Source organism: Myxocyprinus asiaticus, chromosome 10 (assembly GCF_019703515.2).
Source record: "Myxocyprinus asiaticus isolate MX2 ecotype Aquarium Trade chromosome 10, UBuf_Myxa_2, whole genome shotgun sequence".
NCBI classification, from domain to species: Eukaryota; Metazoa; Chordata; class Actinopteri; order Cypriniformes; family Catostomidae; genus Myxocyprinus; species Myxocyprinus asiaticus.
Window position 1 is genome coordinate 31,412,524 of NC_059353.1, and position 24,177 is coordinate 31,436,700.

At 38.2% G+C, this 24,177-nt stretch overlaps 1 protein-coding gene across 1 annotated transcript; it reads right to left on the reverse strand.

Annotated features, from left to right (window-relative positions):
• Positions 1 to 11,960: 11,960 nt before the first annotated feature.
• LOC127446812 (G-protein coupled receptor 183-A-like) lies at positions 11,961 to 23,825 on the reverse strand. Its single transcript, XM_051708054.1, has 2 exons — positions 23,665 to 23,825; positions 11,961 to 22,421 (listed from the first exon to the last, which is right to left on the reverse strand). The coding sequence occupies exon 2, from the start codon at positions 22,402 to 22,404 to the stop codon at positions 21,310 to 21,312; it is 1,095 nt and encodes a 364-aa protein (XP_051564014.1). The 5' UTR covers positions 22,405 to 22,421; positions 23,665 to 23,825; the 3' UTR covers positions 11,961 to 21,309.
• Positions 23,826 to 24,177: the final 352 nt, after the last annotated feature.

The window sequence follows — 24,177 nt, forward strand, 5'->3', positions numbered from 1 at the left end:
TCTCCAGAATATATTGTGAGCCAACAATTGTATTTTTAGTCTAAATTGATTTCATCTGCCAGTATTATCAATACCAGAGAAGTTAACATTATAGTTCCAGAGAAGTGACTACTGTATGTTAATGCCTGAATAATGACTTAATCATCTCTCTAAGTGTTTCTAGGCTTATATGGAAATATGAGACATGGTGGAGATCTTAGCTGTCATTTAAATAATGAATTTGATGTTAATTAACAACAAACAAGATAAAACTAATAAACATGCGGCATAATTTGCAACTTAAAATTGTTCTAATAGAATACATAATAAAGATTATTTAGGGTAGGCTGATTTTGCACATTTCTATAATCATTAGATATAAAAGTAAATGAGTAAACATGTTTGTGGCTTTAAGGGCTCTAGCAAAGACTCAGCTTATGCTCTAAGAGTCTCCTGGACATAATTATGGAGGAAAAGATTTTAGAGAGAGAAAATTGCTTACTAACATTTTCTGTGTAAAGTTATATCCAATTTTATAACTTCGTTGCCATGACGATGTCAACAAACCCTCAAACCCAAAAACAATTGTAAAAACTACAATTTAAACTATTTAATTATGGAGGAAAAGGTGGTGTTGGGAAAAAATGGAGGAGGGGTGCCCTTTCAAAATTCTACCCCCTTTTAAGAGAACAGTGTAGCTATTGTATTTAAATAATGCTATAGTCAAAATGTCTGTCACGTTATCCTGTTGTAGATGATCATGTAAATACAGATATAATTTAAAAGTACTTCTATGCAGGTAATATAATATAAAATATTAGGCTATATTTCATATAATTTGTTGGTATTACATTACATTGATTATAACTTTCGATATATGTTTCTGTTACCTAATAAATAATCATAATAATTAAAAAATGTATATCCTTTGAAAAGTGAACATTATTATGTAGCACTTTCTTCAATCCTCAAAATAAAGTGCTCTGGGTTAGCAAAAATATTAGCTATATTCAGAGGTGGGTAGAGTAGCCAAAACCTTTACTCAAGTAAAAGTACAAATACTTAAAATAATAATAATAATAATAATTACTCAAGTAGAAGTAAAAGTAATAATGTTATAAATTACTCAAATAAGAGTCAGAACGTATCCTATAAAAAGAATAATCAAGTAGTGAGTAATTAGTTACTTTCAAATTTAACGTAATGGATGTTTACTCTTATATATTCCAGTACGTGATACACATTTAACATGTATTACAGAATGATTAATAATAATAATATTAATAATAATAATATTATTGTTAATAATGGAAATTGTCATCATTCACCACCATGCTGTTTCAAACCCATATGACTTATTTCTTCCATACATCAAATTAAAGGGATAGTTCACCATAAAATTAAAATGCTCTCATTTTGTCACCCTCATGCCATTCCAGATGTGCGTGACTTTCTTTCTTCTGGAGAACACAAATGAAGATTTTTAGAAGAATATCTCATCTTTGTTGGTCCATACAATGCAAGTGAATGGTGACCAGAACTTTGAAGCTCCAAAAAGCACATAGAGGCAGCATAAAAGCAATTCATACGACTCCAGTGATTTTCAGAAGCAATATGTTAGGTGTGGGTGAGAAACAGATAAATATATATATAACTTTATAATATATAAAGTCTTTTGACTTTTGATTTTTTTACTATTAATTCTCCTCCCTGCCCAGTAGGTGGCAATACGCACAAAGAATTTAATCACCAAAAACACAAGAAGAAGCATGTGAAAGTGCAGATTTATTAGTAAAAAGGATTTAAATATTGATCTGTTTCTCACCCACACTTATCATATCCCTTCTGAAGACAGACTGAACCAGTGTCATTTGAATTCCTTTAATTCTGCCTTTATGTGCTTTCTGAGCTTCAAAGGTTTGGTACCCATTCACTTGCATTCTAGTATAAACTAACAGAGCTGAGATATTTTTCTAAAAATCTTGGTGTTCAGTAGAAGAAGAAAACAAAAAATTATTCTTATAAGGAGATGTTAGACAGAATGCTAACCTTAATCATCATTTACTTTCACTGCATGTTTTTTCCCCCCTCCACATTTTGAAAGGGAATGATGACTGAGACTGTCAAGTCATTTTTATTTGTATAGTGCCTTTCACAACACATCGTTTCAAAGCAGCTTTACAGAAAATCATGCATTAACAAAAATTGAAACTTTAATATCTATAAAGTCTTAGTTATTGTGTAGTTTGATTAAAGAGCACCTATTATGGTTTTTAAACATGCCTAATTTTGTTTTAAAGGTCTCATACAATAGATTTACATGCATCCGAGGTCAAAAAACACTTTAATTTGCTCATAATTTAAATTGCAGCATTACCATTTTTTTTTCCCAGTGTCAAAAATGACTCAATCAATGATCCATTCTAAAGGATTCATTCTAAACTCCTCCTTTCAGAGAGCCTACTCTGCTCTGACTGGTCAGATGTCTCAGTCTTTTGTGATTGGTCTACCACTTAGTGTAGTTTTGAAGGCAGGTCATAGCTGTTCGCGAGCAGCCAAAGACGACCAGAGGCAGGTTTTTTGTTACCAAATTAGGTTAGTACAGAAGTAAGTCTGGAATTACTAATGACTCATTTCAGGTGTTCAGAATCGGTTCTTTCTTTTGGGAGTCAATAACTCCATTTGTCGTGCACTTTGATTTTTGAAACTTTGCAGAATTTTTTACATTCACAAACAGCTATATAACACACTACATGAAAGGTAATATTTGAAAAACCATAACAGGTGCTCTTTAAATACGATTATGAAGTGTGTATAAAAATAAGTAATTAAATAATAATTGCATTTAGAAACCCAGTGAGCAAGCCGAAGGCAACTCTGGCAAGGAACACAAAACTCCATAAGATGTTGGTTAATGGAGAAAAATAACCTTGGGAGAAACCAGGCTCACTGTGGGGGCCAGTTCTCCTCTGGCTAACAGCATGAATATAATGCCAATATTACTTATGTATGTGCAGTGCAAGTCATGGTTTAAAATTATTAAACTAAGTGTTAAGGGCCAGTGTTTAAAGAAAGATTTTGTAAGAATTGTAAGATTAATGACTAATGTCTTTGAAATTCATCCTGGATTAACTGCAGTAGTTCATACAGATGCATTGTCCTTTGTTAGTTGGCTGATGAAGGCTTTTGTTGGCAATTTACTGATAGTCTATGTATTCCATTTCAGGAGTGCAGTCCATTATTAGACCAAGGTGATGCTGGCCGAGATCAGTGAAGTGCTTTGCAATTCAACTGGCCAGTCATTTCGGTGAGGTCTATCCTAAGTCATTTCGGTGAGGTCTATCCTAAGTCCAAGGTTCAGGCAATGGCATATGAAGTATCCCATGTCTTATGGTTGGAGTTGGCATCAGTTCATCCGCTGAGGTCCATCGTAATAGACTGAAATGATGTCTGGCTGGCACCAGCTGCATTTAAGAGACACATAGCAATGGAGTCCGATACCAAGCAGGAATGGAGCTGGATCCGACCGGTTCTGGTGACCTCGGGATAGGAGTCCCGAGGTTGAGACATGGAAACAAATAGAATAATATTAGCATAGATGCCATTACATTTTTTGCAGAGTTATAGATCATGATCAATGTTTAAGGTTCCGGCAGACCTAACTAAAGCAGCCTAATTGTGTGGTAAAGAATAAATTAGGGGTATGCCTGGCTAAATAGATGAATCTTTAGTCTAGACTTAAACTGAGTGTGTCTGCATCCCGAACAGTGTTAGGGAGATTATTCCATAGTTTAGGAGCCAAACAGGAAAAGGATCTACCTCCTTTTGTGGATTTTGATATTCTAGGAACTATTAACAGGCCAGAGTTTTGCGATTGTAATGAACGTGATGGAATATAGTGTGGTAGAAGGTCACTTAAGTACTGGCTAGACCATTCAAAGCTTTGTATGTAGTTAGTGGAATTTTAAAATTAATACGAAATTTAACAGGTAGCCAATGTAACGACAATAAAATGGAGCTAATATGATCATACAGTACTGTGCAAAAGTCTTAGGCACATAAGATGCTTCACAAAAACATTTGTCTTAAGATGGTTATTTATATTTTCAACTTTTGTGAGTCAATAGGAAATATACATTTTAGACTCCCAAAATTCTTTTGCAAATAGAATAGAATAGAAGAACAGGGAGCCCTGCAACAGATGGAATGTTCCCCACAGAGCCCCCACTGAATATTGAGTCAGTCTGGGATTACAAGAAGAGACAGAAGCAATTGTGACAGCTGAAATAGATAGAAAAACTGTGGCAAATTCTCCAATAAGCTTGGAACATCCTATCTGCCAACAACCAAGAAAAACTGTATCCAGGTGTACCTAGGAGAATTGGTGCTGTTTTAAAGGTAAAGGTGGTCACACTTAATATTGATTTAGCTTTTTTTTTATGCTTACTGGACTTTGTATGACATTAATTGATAAATGAAAACTATTTATGGCATTATTTTTGAAGACATCCTCACTATGCAACATTTTTCCCAAGTGCCTACAACTTTTGCACAGTACTGTATTTCTTGGTTCTAGTCAGCACTCTGGCTGCTGCATTTTGAACCAATTGAAGTTTATTTATTGAACTTGCAGGACATCCTCCCAGTAATGCATTACAATAATCTAGTCTTGAGGTCATGAACACATGAATTATTTTTCGGCATCAGTAACAGAGAGCATGTGTCATAACTTGGAAGAAATTTGATTTTCAAATGACATATTGGTATCAAATATAACACCTAAGTTCTTTGCTGTTGAAGACAATGTAACAGTACATCCATTGAGAGTCAAATTATATATTTGTGGCTTATTTTTAGAGGTTTTTGGTCCAATAACTAGAACCTCTTTTTTGTCAGAATTGAGTAGAAGGAAATTTCCGGCCATCCAATCTTTGATTTCATTGATACACTCTGCTAATTTGGAGAAATGTGAAATTTTGTCGGGTTTCAAAGAAATATGAAGTCAGTCTCTAACATTCTGTCTAACATCTTTTGGGTTCCACAGAATACAGACAGTTTCACAGGGTTGGAAGAACATGAGGGTGGGGAAATGATGATATAATATTAATTAAAGGTTGAACTATCACTTTAAGTATGCTTCTCAGATTTGGACTAATCTGTCAGTTAGAAGAGAAGTTTGGAAATCGTTTTCTAGAAATTATTACAGTGAAAAACGTGAAAAATGTTACACAGTCCCAAGTTATATATAATTTTTAATTATACACTGAAGCAAGATCATGCTTTATTCATGCCTTCAGTCGCTATTTCACAGCTTTTTACATCCTGCATGAATTTAGTTCAGTGACGGTCCAGCATTGTCAGTGTCAAAAGAGTTTAGATAATTAGTTCTGTACACTAGGCAAGGCAAAACATTTGCACTTAATGCGGATGTTTACAAGGATTTATACAGTAGGCACTGATATGTTGCAGCACTGATATAAAAATGCAAACTTAGAAACTGAGGTCATAAGAGCCCACAGTTAAAGATTCACGCTGAAAATGAACAAGTATCACCATGACACAGACAAGTCCACATTGTCACAAACTCTAAAATTTACCTCACCTTGTTTTCTTAAGTTGGAGCTGCAACTGTAATCTTGAAATATATCCTTGTCTTGGTGTAAAATTAAGGCATTGTGTGGAGTGAAGAAATGTTTGTTTTGCATGCTTGCTGCTGTAGTGTTGAATGCGACTCGAATGACAGCGTGCAGCTGTGAAGTTACGCTGTCGTAAGAGTCCCATTCAAAAATATTAATAAATTACGCATTTATTAACACTTGTTAAATTAAAACCATTAATGTAACGACAGGAACGCTACCCACTGTAATGAAGTAAAAGTTAAAAAATTTAATCAGAAATTTACTTGAAAAGTACCCACCATAAAGCATACTCATAAAAGTAATTTATTTCCAAAAAGTTACTCAAGTAAATGTAACGGAGTAAATGTAGCATGTTACTACCCACCTCTGTTTATATTTGCTAATGAGTAATCCAGTTGGATACTCAAAAGAATAAAAAATGAAGCTAAAGAATCACTTAATTCACTTCAGATGAATAAAATAAATTCACTTTAAGAATCACAGTTCTCAAAAGTAACACATTGTTCACACTGGAATAAAATATTTTGAAAATTAATCAGTTATTTATTGATTCAAATAGTTTGTTTCAAAGAATCAATTTAAGTATTAAGTCAAATAATTAAATAAGGAATGAAATAGGGAACTGAATTGTTCAAATCGGGAGTCAAATATTAAAAAAAAAAAATCAAGTAACAAATCAAAAGATTCTAACAGTGAATCAAATAATCAAAAGAACCTTTCATTCAAAACTCACAGCTTTTCAATGTTTTACACAAATATAAAGACACTTGTCACCCAAATTCAAAGGTATACACCCTTAAATACACTTTTCTTTGGTATAAACAGTTATTCACTGGATCCAGACTCTTTTAAAGTGTATATTAGCCGGCAGTTAGTTTAGATATGAAAATAAACAAACCCAAATACCCTTTTGCAGGCCTGTGTGACACTTGGGTGCGTTGAGACATAAAACTATGTTGCCACTTCACTCTAACACAGCAGAAACAATTAGAACATTACTCACAAAGTATAATGGTGTCCTGGAACCATTAGTAGTTCTTGTGATCAGCAGGGAACTGAGAAGAGCAGCCGGTGGGAAAGCCATACTGATCCGCAATGAATCCACGACTCTCGTGGTGCCAGAGGAGATCACGGGTGTTTCAGTAACCTGGAGGTCTGTCTGGATAATTGAATACAGTGATGCCAGAGGAGCTCAGTCTCCAGTTTAACCGTCTCAGATTTGCAGCAAAAGAGGCATGCAGCAAGTAAGTGAAGATTAAATTTGTGCACAAAATGTAACTAAAACACACTTTTCACTGGTGATGAACTCTCAACACTTCTATTACTCTCAGAAATTATGAAAGAAAAGATTAAACACTCTATACTCAAACGCATGAGAGAAATATTAACGAGCAACACACACAGTTAGTATGAGACTCAGAAAAGTCACTGCAGTGCGGAGCAGGGTGGGGCCAGGGCCGGAATGACGCACACCCGGACCTCAATCAGCCTGATCAGGTGAGCCAGGGATGGCAGTTCGAGAGAGAGAGAGAGAGAGAGCTACAGGCAGCTGTCCTGCATGTTTGTTTGTTATTTGGCTTTTGTTTTAAATTCACTATTAAATTATGAGTTACACCTTCAAACCAGTTCTCGCCTTCTCCTTTCCCTTTTAACCCCTTTACATTGGTGCCGAAACCCGGGAGGGAGGAGGGATCCCATCATAGAGTCCTCGACACTGCCATCCACCCAGGGGAGCGCCGCTGCCATCTGCCAGGAAACAGAGTAGCCCGACCGCCCGGACATGGGGAACGGCCACCGTCCTCGAGGCGAGGAGGGACTGGACTCCCTGACCACCTGGAGCGATGGAGCTGCTGCCAGGGGTGGAGGAGTGCCCTGCCAGCTGCCAGAAACACGGAGGTGTCGAGGGAAGACTGCCGTCCGTGAGGGGAGGAGGGAATCGACTCCCTGACCGCCTGGAGCGGTAGCTGCCAGAGGCAGAGGAGTGTCCCCACGGGCCCCCAGAAATGCGGAGGGGCATTCTGTCTGCTGGGGGTTGGAGGTTTGACTCCAGCCTGCCCAGTGAGGAGCGGCTGTCGTCTGCCTGAGAGGGTGGAGGAGTGATCGAGGACCACATGACAGCGCATCAGAGAACCGGTGAGTGAGTTTCTTTTTCTCTCTCTCCTCTCTCTCACTGTCGCACCGTGTTGGCCTTTCCCTCGCCTGTTTTGTTTTTTCTTTTTTTTTCTCCTGTCTCCTCCAAGGTCGAAGAAGGCGGGGATGACCTGCGCAAGGCACGCCCCCCCCCACCCCCACCCCCCCACCCCATGGCTCCCCGTCCTGAGGCAACGCAGGGAGGAGTGTAGCACGGAGGAGGGCGGGGCGGGGCTGGACTCTTGCACGCCAGGACCCCAAGCAGCCTGATGAGGCGAGCCAGGGATAAAGGCGACCGGAGACAGCAGTTCAAGAGAGAGAGGGAGCTACAGGCAGCTGTCCTGCATGTTTGTTTGTTATTTGGCTTTTGCTTTAAATTCAATATTAAATTATGAGTTACACCAGCCACAAGCCAGTTCTCGCCTCCTCCTTTCCCTTTTAACCCCTTTACAGTCATGTTTTCTGTACACGTGAATGCTACACATGCATGCCATTAAGTGTTATAAAGCAAAAATATGTATTAAAGAAAATAAAAATGTAAACACTCAAATGTATGTGTTTTACTATAACTTTTTTTAAAGCAAGAGCTACATCCTCCCCCTTCTACAAGGTCTGCATGTCCCCATTAGACTCAAACTGGACATGGTTCATGTTTGCAAAGGCAAATAGGGAAACTGGTAAGTATAAAGATAAGGTAAGGTAAGTGTTTGTGTGTTTGTTTTTGTTTTTTCAAAATTTTACTTTCTTCTTACTGATAAGAAATTTTAATCATCATTCTTCTGTGTACTATTGTAATTGGTCTGTCTGTTGGCCTCCCAGGCTCATCATAACTAAGGCTCATCATGACATGCTTTATTTCTCTTCATGCTCTGAGCTCACAGATAGGCTCCACATCCTCATCCAAGATACTAGAAGCAAGGATGTCTCCCCCTTCTAGTTCTGTTTCCACCACAGGGTCCTGAACAGGTGGTAAAGGATTATCTGTTTCTTCCTCTTCACGAATTAACACTTCTTCTCTGTCTTCTTCCTCAGCTACTTTTAAAACTTGGAGTTCATCAACAGGAGCAGTATCACTCTGAACATTTAAGGTATCATCAGATTCAAGCGATCTCTCCACCGACATTGTATGATGAAAGGTAAGTTAAGGCAAGGGATATAAATCCTCATCTTCGGATTCAGAGGCCCACACATCGTGAACTTCATTTTGGTCACTCTGTGACTGACTCTGTACATGTGACTCTTCCAGCCTTGTAGCTCTGTGTGCTCGGGTCATTAGTCTCTGGTTCTTGTGTGAATGAGTTTGCACCGGCATCCTCACCAGGTAACCAAGTGGCAGAATGTGTCACAATATATTGTTTTGACAACGCCTAGTCCCTGTTCTGGCTTTAATCAGTAAACGGGTAAGTTGGAAAGCTTTCCAATCACCAGGTAAGGTAATGGATTCCGCTTGACTTGCAATTTGTGTTTACCAGTGAGTCTTAGATTGCGTATTAGCACTCTGTCACCTTCTTCAAGAGTCTGATTTCTGACTGTAATGTCATAGAGTCTCTCATGATTCTTAGAAGCTGAATTAGTGGCTAGTTGGTAGGCACTTTTCAACTCACGCTTCATCTTGTCCACACTTTACTTCATCTTCACTGTCAGGAGATATTCTGAAACACAGGTCAATAGGCGGCCTTGCCTTTCTATCGAACATTAAGAAATATGGAGAGAAACCAGTGGCATTGTTTTTGGTGCAGTTGCAAGCTGGCTTATGTGCTGACTCCATCCTGACTTTTTGTCTGGATCAAGGGTTCCGAGCACTGATAACAGTGTGCGGTTCAATTTTTCAGGTTGTGCATTTCCTTGAGGTTGGTATAGGGATGTTCTTGATTTTTGAACACCAAGCATTCTGAGCAACTTTTTAATGACTTGACTTTCAAAGTCACATCCTTGGTCAGAATAAAAACAAGATGGTAACCCATAGTGCACAAAGAATTTTTCAAACAGGACTTTCGCAACCATCAAGGCTTTTTGATATCTTGTAGTGGAAGCCTGTGCATAAGTGGTAAAGTGATCTGTTACAATCAACACATTTGAAATTCCTTTAGAACAGACAAAAAGTCTATGCACACCAAGTCTTAGGGACTGGAACTTATGATTTGTTGCAGCGGTGTGGCTCTCTTTGGCACTGTCTTTCGAGCCACACATCTACCACAGTTTTTGATGTACTGAGTGATCTCAAAAACAATTCTGGGCCAATAAAATCAGTCCTTAATGAGCTTCATATTGCGCTCAACTTTAAAATGACCTATATCATTGTGCATGGTCTTCGGGACCATAATCCTGTACACAGCTGGCAGTACTAACTGATACACTTCTTTTCCAGATCTCTGGATGAATTGATGTAGGAGTCCTTTTTTCATTTTGATCTTAGGGCTCTCCCTCTGAAGTATTGCAATTTCTGGGTTTTGTGTTTTCAGATCTGAAATGGGCTTTCCAGCCTCAACTTGCTTCAGCACAACACCAATGGCTGGATCTGATCTCTGGGCTTTGATTTCAACTCAACTGCTCAAGAGGACTCACTTCAAGTTGTGTGGGGAAGGCAAAAACATCAGGGATGGCATCAGGAGGAGCTCCAAGCTGATCTACAAATCTGGATGGTACATCATTATTGCTGACATGAACTTGACGACAAAGAGCTTTCACTCCAGACGGTGGTATAATCTCCCATTCTTCCTGGACATCTTATGGGCTGGGCGATTAATCAAATTTTATTTTTAATTATGATTTTGGCTTCCAATGATTATGAAAACAAGATAATCGAGATAAAATGATTATTGTGCCGCATTCCGTTTCGCAATGAAACACCCCAGTGTTATATCTTTAAAGCATCCTTTATTACAATTCAAATAATAAGGAAGCGGGTTATGAAAATAAACTCAGAAACCGGCATTTCTCTGTGCGGTCAGCGATAGACTCAGTCTATGAGTTGCGTGAAGTGACTGGGGAAGAGATTGAATCTTTCCCAACTGATGCACACTCTGGTGTGGGGACACTCGTCACTTGTCAAAATAATATCTAAAACTCCTTTAAAACAACATACATTTACTTTAGGAGCTATACTGCAGAAGAAAAAAAATGTTATCGGAGAATATTGAATACAATATTTAATCAGGGCTCAACATTAACACTTGTCGGCTTGTCGGTGACAAGTGGATTTTTGAAGGGGCTAGAGAAAGATAATTTTATTTGTGCGACCGGACAAGCAGACTGATTAAAATATCAATAATGAAAAAATATCTGCTTATATATGTGATAGCCTAGGTCTGTCACTTATTAAAAAGTTAATATTCTTATTCTGCTGTTGAAAGTAATCCAGAGCACGTAATTTCATAATTCGCTAGCGATCTAGTAATAGCTGCGCCCTGTTTGATTGACAGGTGGCATATGTGTGTGTGCTGAACATGTGCATGTGTTCCAAAAATGCTTGCGCTAATGCACACCTGAACTGTCAAATACATTTATATTCCGCCAAAATGCCCGTCTTGGTGAGGCATTCATGAAAACACAAAGAGTGATGTCTAAAGTGAACGTAAACAGTGGAGAAAAAAAGCAGATTTGTATTAAAATGTCAGACTTGTAATATAAATGTAAGCTAACAGACCTGCTGCCGTCTAGTGAAGTGTGTCATTATAATAATCAAACAACCATTACAGGAAAGAAAGAAAACACTCACTGCTCTTGATTGGGTAACTTTAGTAGCTTTAAAAAGTATTAATGTATTATAATCATACAGTGAAGACCAGTAGTTTTTTTATGTTGCATTTCATTCTGAATGTTTACTTGAATACTTGGTAGCCTCTGCTGTTAAAAACGTATAAAGCTGTTAAAAAAAGCACTGAATTTTCTTAATTTTTATTTTTTGTTCTATTATTTTTTACCTATTTCTATTCATTGCTGTTTTTTTATTGTTATTTTATTACTGACTATTTACTAGTTTTGAATAATTACTTAAGAACTTGAAACCATTCTTCCATAATTAACATATTATTTAGTGTTATTATTTGTTGTGGTTTTGAAGCTGGTATTGAGAATCATCAAATTTCACTACCAACTACTGAAATTTTGGTATTGTGATAATGTATAGCCTTTATTGTACATGGTAGATCTTGCTGCAATAACATGATGAAAAAGTAGATCTCATTCCATAGAAGTATGATCACCCCTCAGTCAATCAAATCAAATCACTGTATTGTCACTCAACCATATACACAAGTGCAACAGTGGGTGAAAGTCTTGGGTGCAGTTCCAAGCAACATAGCAGTCATGACAGTGATGAGACATATACCAGTTTACAATAAACATCAGATTTACATAATACAATTTACATATCTAATATACACATAATTGCACACAACACAATAAACAGATAATAATATACAATGTACAGTATACAATACACACAATATAGGATACACATACACACAATATAGAACACATCGTATAAAAATAAATAAATAAATAAATACAAATAAAATAAAATAGTATATAAAAAATATACAGTAGATTGTATTGTGCTGTATGACATTCAGGCTGTCGGTTGATAGTCAGTTGCCAGTTTGTTGTTAAGAGAGAATATAATTTATGACAGTCCAGTGTAAGATAAGAGAGATCAAGAGTTCAAAAGTCTGATTGCTTGGGGGAAGGCTTTCCTTTATTTGACTACCATACATAACATATAATAATTCTCATATGAAAATAGCCTCCTCCCCTACCCAGTGCAGTTTACATTTCAAGTTCAAGGAATTCCACTGTTAAAAAGACAAGTTTTTTAAAAAAGTTCAATAAATGCATGATGTTTCCAAAGTCAGTGAGTAATCGTGATAAATAATTGTGATCTGATATGGGGGCCTGGGTAGCTCAGCGAGAATTGACACTGACTACCACCCCTGGAGTCACGAGTTTGAATCCAAGGCATGCTGAGTGACTCCAGACAGGTCTCCTAAACAACTAAACTGGCCCGGTTGCTAGGGAGGGTAGAGTCACATGGAGTAACCTTCTCGTGGTCTCGATTAGGGGTTCTTGCTCTCAATGGGGTATGTGGTAAGTTGTTCGTGGATCGCGGAGATTAGCATGAGCCTCCCGTGCTGTGAGTCTCCGCGGTGTCATGCACAACGAGCAAAGTGATAAGATGCGCAGATTGACTGTCTCAGAAGCGGAGGCAACTCAGACTTGTCCTCTGCCACCCGGATTGAGGTGAGTAACCACACCACCACGAGGACCTACTAAGTAGTGGGAATTGGGCATTCCAAAAAAAAAAAAAAAAAAAAACTGTGATCTCAATATTGACCAAAATAATAGTGATTATGATTTTTGCCATAATCAAGCAGCCCTAATATCTTGTGCATTCCTGGACAACAAATCTGCATCAATGTTGTTCTTTTGAGGTTTGTACTGTACATTGAAGTCGTAAGTAGTCAAGGCAGCTAACCAACTGTGGCCAGTAGCGTTAAGTTTTGCGTTAAGTATTGTTATCCATTCTCACATTAAATTTGGCACCATACAGGAAATTGTTAAATGTATCCATGATGGACCTTTTCAGGGCAAGGAACTCTAGCCGATGAATTGGGTAGTTGCGTTCTGACCAACTCAACTTTCAGCTGGGGAAAGCAACAGCACGGAGGCCTTCAGGGTATTCTTGGTTGAGTACAGCTCCCAAACCATCAAGATTTGCATCAACATGTAAGATGTAAGGTTTGTTTGGGGCCATTCGTATGACAATGTATGACTTTCTGGAAGGAAGCATCACAGGTTTCATCCCATCAGTCAGCAAAAGGTTCAGACTCTTCAAAGTAGTGCTGCTTTTTGATCCTCTTGCGCAAAAGAAAAGGAAAACAAGTAGTACCTTTGGTCAACTCTGTCAAGGGTCTGACAATTGTGGAATAATTTGCAATGAGTTGATGGTAGTATCCACAGAATCCAAGTAACGACCTTAAAGATTTGAGATCTATTGGTTTCGTCCAATTTAGAACTTTTTCTGGGTCTGTGGCAATGCCAGCAGGAGACACAACAGGGCCACATATTTCACTTGTGGCTGACAAAACTGACACTTGTCAAGCGAGATTTTGAGACCACACTCCTCCAGCCGATCCAGCACATTAAAAATGTGTTCTTCATGCTCAATTGTTTTTCCAAACACTATAAGATCATTCAAATAGACAAGTACTTCTAACAGGTTCATGTCACCCACTGCAGCCTCCATTAACCTTTTTCCTGGCGATAACTATGGGGGAGGCATAAGGGCTACAGGATTCTTTAATTATTCCTGTTTCCAGCAGTTCTTGTAAATGGCGGCGGACATCATCAATGTCAGCTGGTGCAGTTCTCCTGGATCTCTCACGGAATGGCTTAGAATCACATCTTATATGGTGTTCTACCCCTTTGACCAGTCTCATATCCCATTCGTCCAGTGAAAATACTCCAGCCCTCTCTGACAGCTTTCTGCTTGGATGTAGCACAGTTGCAGTGTCTACAGCATACACATAAGCAAGGAGTGGCAGTTTCTTTTTGGGACTCATTACGCATTGGTAAGAGGAAGTTATTTACACCCATGGTAGCTGAAGTCATCACTAGAGAAGGCACTAACACACTGGCAGGGAGTTTGTTGTCTTCTGGAGTCTCCACCATGAAAATGCTGTTGCCTAAAGGTTGGTAGGAAGTAACCTTACAGACAACATAGCTAGTGCTATGAGAAGGGAAGGTTAAGGGTCTTGAACCTAACCATTTTACAAGTCTCACAGCATCATCAGGTACTAAACTGCTTAACTTCAGGGACTGTTTTGGGACTTTCAACTCATAAGGTATTATTCTCAGAGATCTGATTGTACGGTCATTGTCCAACTCTTTACAGTGTGCAAACAATGTTTTGATCTTAGAAGCTTTGTTGCCAAGAATGACAGACACAGGATCAGGATTTTTTGGTCTGGACATACCAGAGTCAAGATGGAAACTCTCTTCAGCAAGCTATTTGTAACTGCAGAAAGTCAAGTCAACAGATATATAACCCCTATAAGGGTAAGTGGAATCACTGAGACCCCATATGGCAAGGTCTGTTAGTGGCAAAATTGGAACATGAGAAATGTACTGCTTGTACCAGCTCTCAAATACTATTGCGAATTGAGAACTACTGTTAAGTAGGGCTTTACAGGGCTGACCTTCAATTGTCACATTAGCAAGAGTAGAGGGACCAACTAAGCCCTCTGGGAGGCGACTGAGCTTAGGAGAGTTTACAGTTCCTCATCTGACAGAACAATTCTCCACTGCTGCAGTTGGTTCATGGATAGGATCTTTTTCACTTTCACTCTTACGAAGAGCTCGGATCAGTTTCGGAATTACTTTGCAGTGTTCTCTGGAGAGTTACAATGAGTGGCAATGTGGCCATCTTCACCACATCCATAGCAAAAGAACTCAGGAGAGTAATTAGGAAACTGAGACTGCTTGTAATGAAATGGTTTGTGTTTAACTTCCTTCTTTTGTGAATCTCTAGACACTGAAGTGCTGTGTGACAGTCATTACACTGAGCTGCTCTTGAAGCTGTTTCACTTGTTTCTGCAAAACACACTCTGTGATGATCTCAACTGTCTTTTTAGAATTTTGACTCTTTGTTTCAGGCTCTGTATCTCTTTTATTTGTTAACTCTCCAAGCTTGGAGGTCAACATTTTTCTGCTTTCAACTCTTGAATTTCAGAAGATTTTGGTGTTACCTCTTCTGTAGGCTGAACCTACCTCACTGTAGGATTCAACTTACATTGTGAGGCTTCATACTCTTCCTCCTCTCGAAATTCATTCAACAACTGTAAGAATGTAAGAGGCTTTTCTTTTCTCTCCCTGAGACGGAGATGTACAAGTGTCTTGTCAGTCTCTGAGGAACCTCTAATAAGCTGTTCCAGCCTAGCTTGATCAGTGCATTGAGGAGATATGGCACCTCTTTGAATGACTTTTCTGAGAGATCTCTCAATCTCTGCAGGAAGTCAAAAAGCTTTTCACCAGACTGTTGGTGCATAGTTCTGATGGTGAAATACAGGTCCTTTCTAGACTCAGGAGTTCCAAAGGCATTTTCTAATGCTGTATAGTATTCAGAAGGACTGGCTTCTGGGTAGTTTAGCCTCACAGCTTGAATAATATCCAAGGCTGGGCCTTTCAAGCTTTCAAATATTCGACTATGCTCTTCTCTGTTTGAACAGTAACTCTCTTCACCCTTCAAAGTGGGCTTGTGTGAACCAATGTTCTAGGCTTTCTTCACCAGAAGGAGTGGGAACTTTCCCAGAAAATGTTCTCAAGCGTCTGAATGCAATACTGTCATTAGAAGGTCTCAAGCAGATCTCCAACTGCTCTAATAATACTATCAGGTGAACTCGCTTGTACAGGTTCTTTGGAGAAAAGGGCTTTGACATCTTCCATTGTCTTTCCTTCCTCTCTCAACAATCTACTGAATTTTTCAGAGAACTGATCAGGACCACTCGCAGGCTGGGTAAGCAGTATGGTTTCCAGGGGGATACTCCACTGGTAGGTATGATCTCAGAGGGAGTGTGATTAGGGTTTAAAGGCTGTCGGCACTCACATAGCACCATATTACATCTCATTCTTGAGTTGTACTTGTCACCCCTTACATGTACTCTCCCAAAAGCCTTCACAGCTTGTGCAGCATCTTCAATGGCTGTGATATCTACGTCTGTACGTACACCAGTGAGCACAAGAGGATAAGAGGGATAAACTCCTAACCCTTCACTCCATTTAATTAATTCAAACTTCAGAATGTCTGGGGGAGTAGTCATATTGACTGCACTGGCTGCTTCTCTCAAAATACACTAAATATGTCAAACATCCTAGTGGTGCTTCCATTTTATATTGTAGCACTTCCTTCCTTGAAATAAAGTGCTCTGTGTTCATTGAAATATTAGAGTTATATTTGCTAATGGATAATCCAGTTGGATACTCAAAAGAATCAAATACTTTAACCAGATGAAGCTAAAGAATCACTTAATTCACTTCAAATGAATCAAATAAATTCACTTTAAGAATCAAAGTTTTCAAAATTAACACATCATTCACACTGGAATTAAATAGTTTTACTCAAAAGATTCACATAGTTTTTTTCAAAGAATCAATTTAGATATGAAGTCAAATAATAAAATAGGGAATGAAATAAGGAATTGAATTGTTCAAATCGGGAGTCAAATAGTTCAAAAGAATCAAGTAACAAATCAAAAGATTCGAACAGCTAATTGAATACTCAAAAGAACCTTTCGTTCAAAACTCACAGCTTTTCAAAGTTTTACATGAATATAAACAAACTTGTCACCCAAATTCAAAGGAATACACTCTTAAATACTCTTTTCTTTGGTATAAACAGATATTTACTGTATCCTGACTCTTTTAAAGTGTATATAAGCCTGCAATTAACTTAGATATGAAAATAAACAAACTTAAATACCCCATTGCAGGCCTGTGCGACGCTTGGGTACATTGAGGTGTTAAACTATGTCGCCGCTTCACTCTAACAGAGCAGAAACAATCAGAACGTTACTCACTAAGTATAATGGTGTCCTGGAACCATTAGCTGATCTCGTGATCGGCAGGGAACTTAGAAGAGCAGCTTGTGAGACAGCGATACCGATCCACGATGAATCCATGCCTCGCGCAGTACCAGAGGAGCTCACGGGTGTTCCAGTAACCTGGAGGTCTGTCTGGGAGATGACGAAATCCCACAATGCCAGAGGAGCTCACAGGTGTTCGGTAACCTGGAGGTCTGTCTGGATAATTGAATCCAGTGATGCCATAGGAGCACAGTCTCCGGTTTAAGCTTCTCAGATTCGCAGCAAAAGGGGCGTGCAGCGAGTGAGTGAATTTATGCACAAAATGTAACTAAAACACACTTTTCACAGGTGATGAACTCTCAACACTTCTATTGCTCTCAGAAATGATGAAAGAAAAGATTAACAACACTTTACTCAAAAGTATGAGAGAAATATAAATAAGCAACACTCTGCGTGTCTAACTCTGAAGTTCTCATCTTCTTTCTCCTGTGTCACTCTGATCTCACACACACACTACTTGACCTAAGTCCCACCTCTTAACCAATCACAAGTTTTTCCAAAACAAAAAAACTTTTTTTTTTGGAAAAACTTAGGAAACCAATAAGGCTTTAAATAAAATACATTGCAGACATAAAGTTAGTATGAGACTCAGAAAAGTCAAGTTTTCTGTACACCTGAATGCTACACGTGCATGCCATTAAGTGTTATAAAGCAAAAATATGTATTAAAGAAAATAAAAATGTTAACACTCAAATGTATGTGTTTTACTATAGCTTTTTAAAAACAAGGGCTACAATTATAAGACTAAAAAAAATATGGTATTACCACAGCTTTCTACAGTGGTTTGAGATGATTAGGTGTAGTAACTTGAGTAGTACTATGCTAGTTAATGACCCAGACATACTCTACGCAAGTACGTGAACGTATACACACCTTGCTACACAAGCTCGATTTTACACGTCGTTGCGTTGTGAAATGTGTCAGCGCTCAATTCATAACCCAACGCAAATACATTCTCAGCATTGCTGCAAGGGGCGCTAGAGCGGATTTTCTTCTTTCAATCGACAACTGTCATGGAGGACTCGGGCAGCAATTTGAGTTTAATCTTTTCGAAAAATATATACGACTTTTTGTCCCCAGTCCATTCAAACCAACTAGCTACAACTCATCTTTCACATATGGGCTGCATCCAAAAATGTAGACAGCTGACTTGCTGCCTAATCAGTTAATGGCTTAACTGACACCTGTTTTGAATGAATGGAACTCTTATGGAAACTGGTCTCCGAACAGTTTGAAAAGCACCTTATTTTCATCCTGCCTCCGTATACAGCCTCTGAAGGCAGCATTTACCTGGTTTCAGACGCAGCACCGGTTTTGTGGTCATGCCTAAAAAATCTATTGCCCTCTTGTGTTCTGAGGTTTGTAACCGCCAGAGCAACACAAGAGTGCGCATAATGTATGTACAATGGGGCCACGCGTTGGCCATGCGTTGGCCATAAAGTTGCTGTAAGCGATTCCAGCCGTTCTACTTCCACAAGACTGAGCTGTTGGATTAGCCACGCCCCCCCTTTCCAAAACCCCGAACTCCAAAGATACAAAAATGAGCTTTATTGAGAGCAGAAATGGTTGTTAAAAACAACATTAGGAAAACAGCGGTCTCAACTGACAACTGTTATGAACAACATGGCATAAAAATGCAGTATACCTCAATAATTTGCTGCAACAACAATACTATGAAAACACGCAAAATGATTGACAGGCAGAAAGTGTCATTGTCCGCGGACCGTGGACACATTTTTGTTTGCTGTTTACAGAGTTTAGAGCTGTTATAGAGACAGGTGAGATATTTCAGAGCACTTATTTCATTAAAATCTTTCAGAGAGTAGGACATTTTTTGTCATAGCTTTCCATGAAAAAATCACTTACAGCACCTTTAAGCATGCTAATCGTAAATTAACTGAAAACAAAGAGAGAGAAATGTTTCATTTTAACATTTGTAGCTTGGGTTATATAATGTGAAATATGCTATATAATTTAAAAGACATTAATGGATGGAATTTGATGGTTAAGACTACATACTGTACATCAGCAAATGTTATAGTAGAATTTCTAATCAGGCAACAGATACAATACCCAAAGACATTCTTTCAGTCAGTGGAATTGCTTTGGGATCCAAGGGAATGGGACCTTGCCTTGAATCTGTCAATCGACAGCATCTGTGGCATAATGTTGATTACCACAAAAATTTATTTTGACTAATGATAAGCCCCTCCTTATCATAAAAAAAAGCAAAAATCTGGGTAACAGTGAGGCACTTACAATGCAAGTAAATGGGGCCAATCCATAAACGTTAAAATACTCACTGTTTCAAAAATTTAGCCAAGACACAAACAATGTGCATGTTTACATCTGTAAAAAAATAATTATTACTAATCTTTTCTGTGTAAAGTTATATCCAATTTTACAACTTCGTTACTATGATGATGTAATGTCAACAAACCCTCAAATCCTAAAATGACTGTAAAAATTATAATTTAAACAACTTTACAGCTCAAATAATGCATGAGATTTAACAGAATAACTAACGTAAGTGCTTTTATAAAATTATAAGTGTCACATTTCTGCCTTTGAACCCTTGTTTTTTTTTTTTTTTTAAGAAAAGGAGGGACGAGTCTAAATTATTTTTTGTGGTAATCAGCTTATGCCAAAAAAAATAAAAAATAAAAAATGCTGTCAGTTGAGCTTAACTTGTATCGAACCCAAAATATTCCTTTAAAAGTAGCAGGAGAGAGGTACGTTTATTTGGCAATCATTAAAAAAACTATATTGGTCGACCACTAATCTGAGAATTGTGCTTTTAGTGTGCTTTCTGAAAAGTCATGTTCATGATAAAAAGCAAATTACCCTCCTCTCGTCTATACATTAGCACTTTCTTCTTTTCCATTATGAACTGATTTCACACCAGAATGCCAAATTAATATGTGCATTTTTTTTCCCTGTTTCTTGTGTCAAGTTGACTGACAGTGTAAAGGATATCTGTTGTATTGTGCATGTTCACTTTTCTTGCGTTGTGTTATGTCTCTCTCTGCTGGTTTTATTTGCAATTGCAATGAATTAAAAACTTTCCCGACTCTAGGTTCTGGTTAAGACTAGATTTTTCGTTTTGTGTACACTTTTTCCTTCATAATTAGACTAATTCGCATTTAATAAGTGGATTTAACTTTTTCTGTATTCAATCTCTTTTTTTAAGCTGTTGACAAAATGGGTACACATGAAATATATATCACAATCCCACTGCATGTTATAATTCCTCTGTTGGCCACTAGATGCTGTCAGTCATGTCGTTTGGTTGAAGATTGTTTGTTTACTAATAGCCAAAGAAACTGAATGTTTAAGTTAAAACCTTGTGTTTTTCTTTTCAAATGGAGACAGCTGTTAAATTTAAAAGGGGGCAAGTCACAGAAACTGGACAACTGCCTTCTATTTCAATGGTTTATAACCTGTTAACCCCCCCTTTCATGATCAGAAAAAAAAGCATCTAAGTTCACTTGATTATGTGTGTGGGTCACGGGTTAAGAAATCCTAAATCCTAAACAATTGGGAAACTATATAAAATATTATGATACCGTTATTACAAACCATCATCACCAGGTTTAATATCCTGAAGCACTACTGGAAGGAACAATTGAGGCACACTTGTGACTCTTTCCACTGGCATGGCTCAATACTATTTTTATTATCCAAAAGAGCAATTAAAAACATCAATTCAAATTCTATACATCAAACGAGCTACATAAGACAATGGCAATATAATGTTAACCATGGTCCGAAGACCTTCAGCTTGAAAGTTTATAAAATAATCTAGAGGTAAGAAATATACTTTGTTGTTTTCAGAACATCTCATACAGTCATCCAACTGCATTTATTTGCATTCTGTGTGTTAGCCACACATCAACAGAGGCGGTTCGAAAGCATTGATGCCTTTATTCATTCAGTAGCATACTGCTATTCTCTTTCTGGTAGCTTCTGGTGCTTATTTGGATTTTGTCGTTTGCCAACACGTCTTTGGAGGATTCCTCAGGGGAGGTCCTGACCACACTTGAGAAGGACATACTCACTTGCTTCTTGAGCAGCTTGAGTATCTTCTTCTTATAGCCCTTGCAGGCGAAGAAGTATATGAAGGGGTCCAGGCACGAGTTGAGATTCATGAGGCAGACGGTGATGTGAAGAGAGATCTGAAAGTTGTGCAGTTCTGAACAATCTGGATTGTACTGAAGCTTCCTGATCATGTACTGCAGAAGGTCAATATGATACGGGCTGTAGCAAACCATAAACACGAGAATGACAGCACAAATCACACCAATAACTTTGCGACTGCGACCCGACTTCTCCATCAGTTTATTGGACTTTGCTAGCAGACGGAGTTTGGAGCATAGTGCAGAATAGCACACCAGTATGGTGATCAAGGGAATGCCGAAGCCAAGAAACACGGCACCAATGAGCATGACGGGCAAGTTAGCGATTTTCTCAAAGTTGGGATACTCCATACATGTAATGTAACCACTTTGCTCCGTGTTTTTCAATGGCATAGACAGCAAAGGCAGGGTCTGCATCAGCACCACTGCCCATACTGCCACACAAATGTACCGTACGTTCTGAACTTTCCGGAACCTCGAGAAGCGCAGCGGTAGTACCACAGCAATGAAACGGTCCACACTTAAGCACGTCATGAAGTTGACACCGGCGTACATGTTGATGTAAAACAGCAAAGCTGTGGCCTTGCATAGGCCTTCCCCCATCGGCCAGTGGAACCCTTTTGCATAGTAAACCACACGCAATGGCAAAGAGAGTGAAAACAAGATGTCCGAAACCACCAGGTTGGCTGAGTAGAGAGTGGTGGAGTTAATTTTCTTTAGGTTAGGCCAAATGACATGCAAAGCCAAGGCATTGCCCAGAAATCCCACAATACATATCAGAGAGTACACCAGAGGCAGGAAAATGTGTGCCCAACTGCGATGGTCATACAGGTTGGTACACGTGTCATTGTTGGTGGTGTTTGAAGCTGTTACCATATCCATGAGGTCAGTTTTTAAATCTGAGGAAGGGAAAACAGATATGTTACTACAGAACTTAGAGAACACAATCAATGTTTACGTATGTCAGTTTACCAGAATATGTGAGTGGAGTAGTGTGACAGCATTTTCCCCTCACTGCTCAAAGAGTACTGTAATCAGTTCATTCCAATGCTCACATGGTTTACACTGCGGTGCTTTACTAAGGAAGTAGAATACACGTGTGTCCTTTTTTTTTATTAGTAACGGGCATACATGGCAGATAAAGGAAATACTACAAGCCAGCTGCGATTTCAAAGCATTCACTCACCTCAAAACAAGTTATGATGACATTTTAAAGAATGTGTGAAATTATTTGCATGTACGTAACTATGGAAGTGATTGACAAGGAAGTTTTATGTCATTCATCAGCACAAATGCAAAAGACATGAGGTCCAGGCAAGCACGACTGGAGCAGGGAAAGGTGTTTCCTGTCAGTCTTAAACTGCCTGAAATCTGCACCCTCACAAAAACCTGTGTAATAAATAGTCAACAAAGACCTTGACTGGAGGAAAACGTGTCTGGGTCTGGGTGAAAACAATTCTCTCTGATGGGGTAATAGTGATTGCACAATGGCTAGTATACTTCTGCAAAACAATAACCTGCCTTTTTCTATGCAAGGACATAGGAAGAGAGAGAGAGAGAGAGAGAGAGAGAGGGGGGGGACCTATACATTGTCAGCACATCAAAGACCATTTCAATCAATATGTTGTTGTAGCATTTTGAAAAAGTTAATTAAGGTGTTGCTGTAGCAGTAGCCATGCTATTAGAGAATTTAATCATGATTTGCAATACTATATTGCGTCAGAAGAATAAACTTTATCCATGTGCTTGTACACACAGCACTTGCATGCTCTGAACCAACACCGCAAATCAGAATGGATGTTTTAGTTAATGTTTTATTATCATTATTATTATTGCAAAAAACACATAATAACTTCTTACTTGATAATGTGGATCCAGTTAAAAAATAGTATAAATAATAATATACATAATTATATAATATTTCAATTTGATACATCATTCCACATCTACTTTACACAGCAAAAGCTTAAGGATTAAAGAAAAAGATTAAAAGAAAAACTTTCAAGTGTGCAAAGTGCAAACTGTCTGATGATTTGTCTATTACAATTTTATGATCCTAAATTTATGTACTATTTCTGTCATCTATAAAAGGGTTTTAAATTAGCCATTCATAAACACGATTACCATTTGAAATGTACTTACCAATTCTTTTTTTGCCCTAGTTTATGTGCCTTTGTTTTGTCAAGTGGACTGATCATGGCAAGTGAAATCTCCTGGTCTGACGCTAACCACGTTTCTGAAACACCCCAAATGAGCAGTAAAATGCTGTTTCCAGCCTGGTTTTGTATCCATGACAACTGACATAATTTCCTGTATTGCTGATCAAGATCTGCCCATCTTTTTTCTTTTTTTTTTTGTTCTTCTTTTTTTTTTTTTACAGCAGTTTTCTGTGTGTGAGGAACTCTCTTTGTCACATGTTAATTGCCATCCTACACGTGTCCTCTGTGTTACAACATAAAATTTTTGGTGGATATTTACACAGATAATAATAATAATTAAATAAACTTTTTCATGGGGTAACATTTTTACTCTAGAGGACAAATGTCAGTAAAGAGCCTATTTTGTAATGTATAAAAGCTTTTGAAAAAAAGAAAGAAAAAAAAAAAAACCTGTTATAGCAGTAGCCTACTGTTTAGTCTGTTCATAGACAGAGTG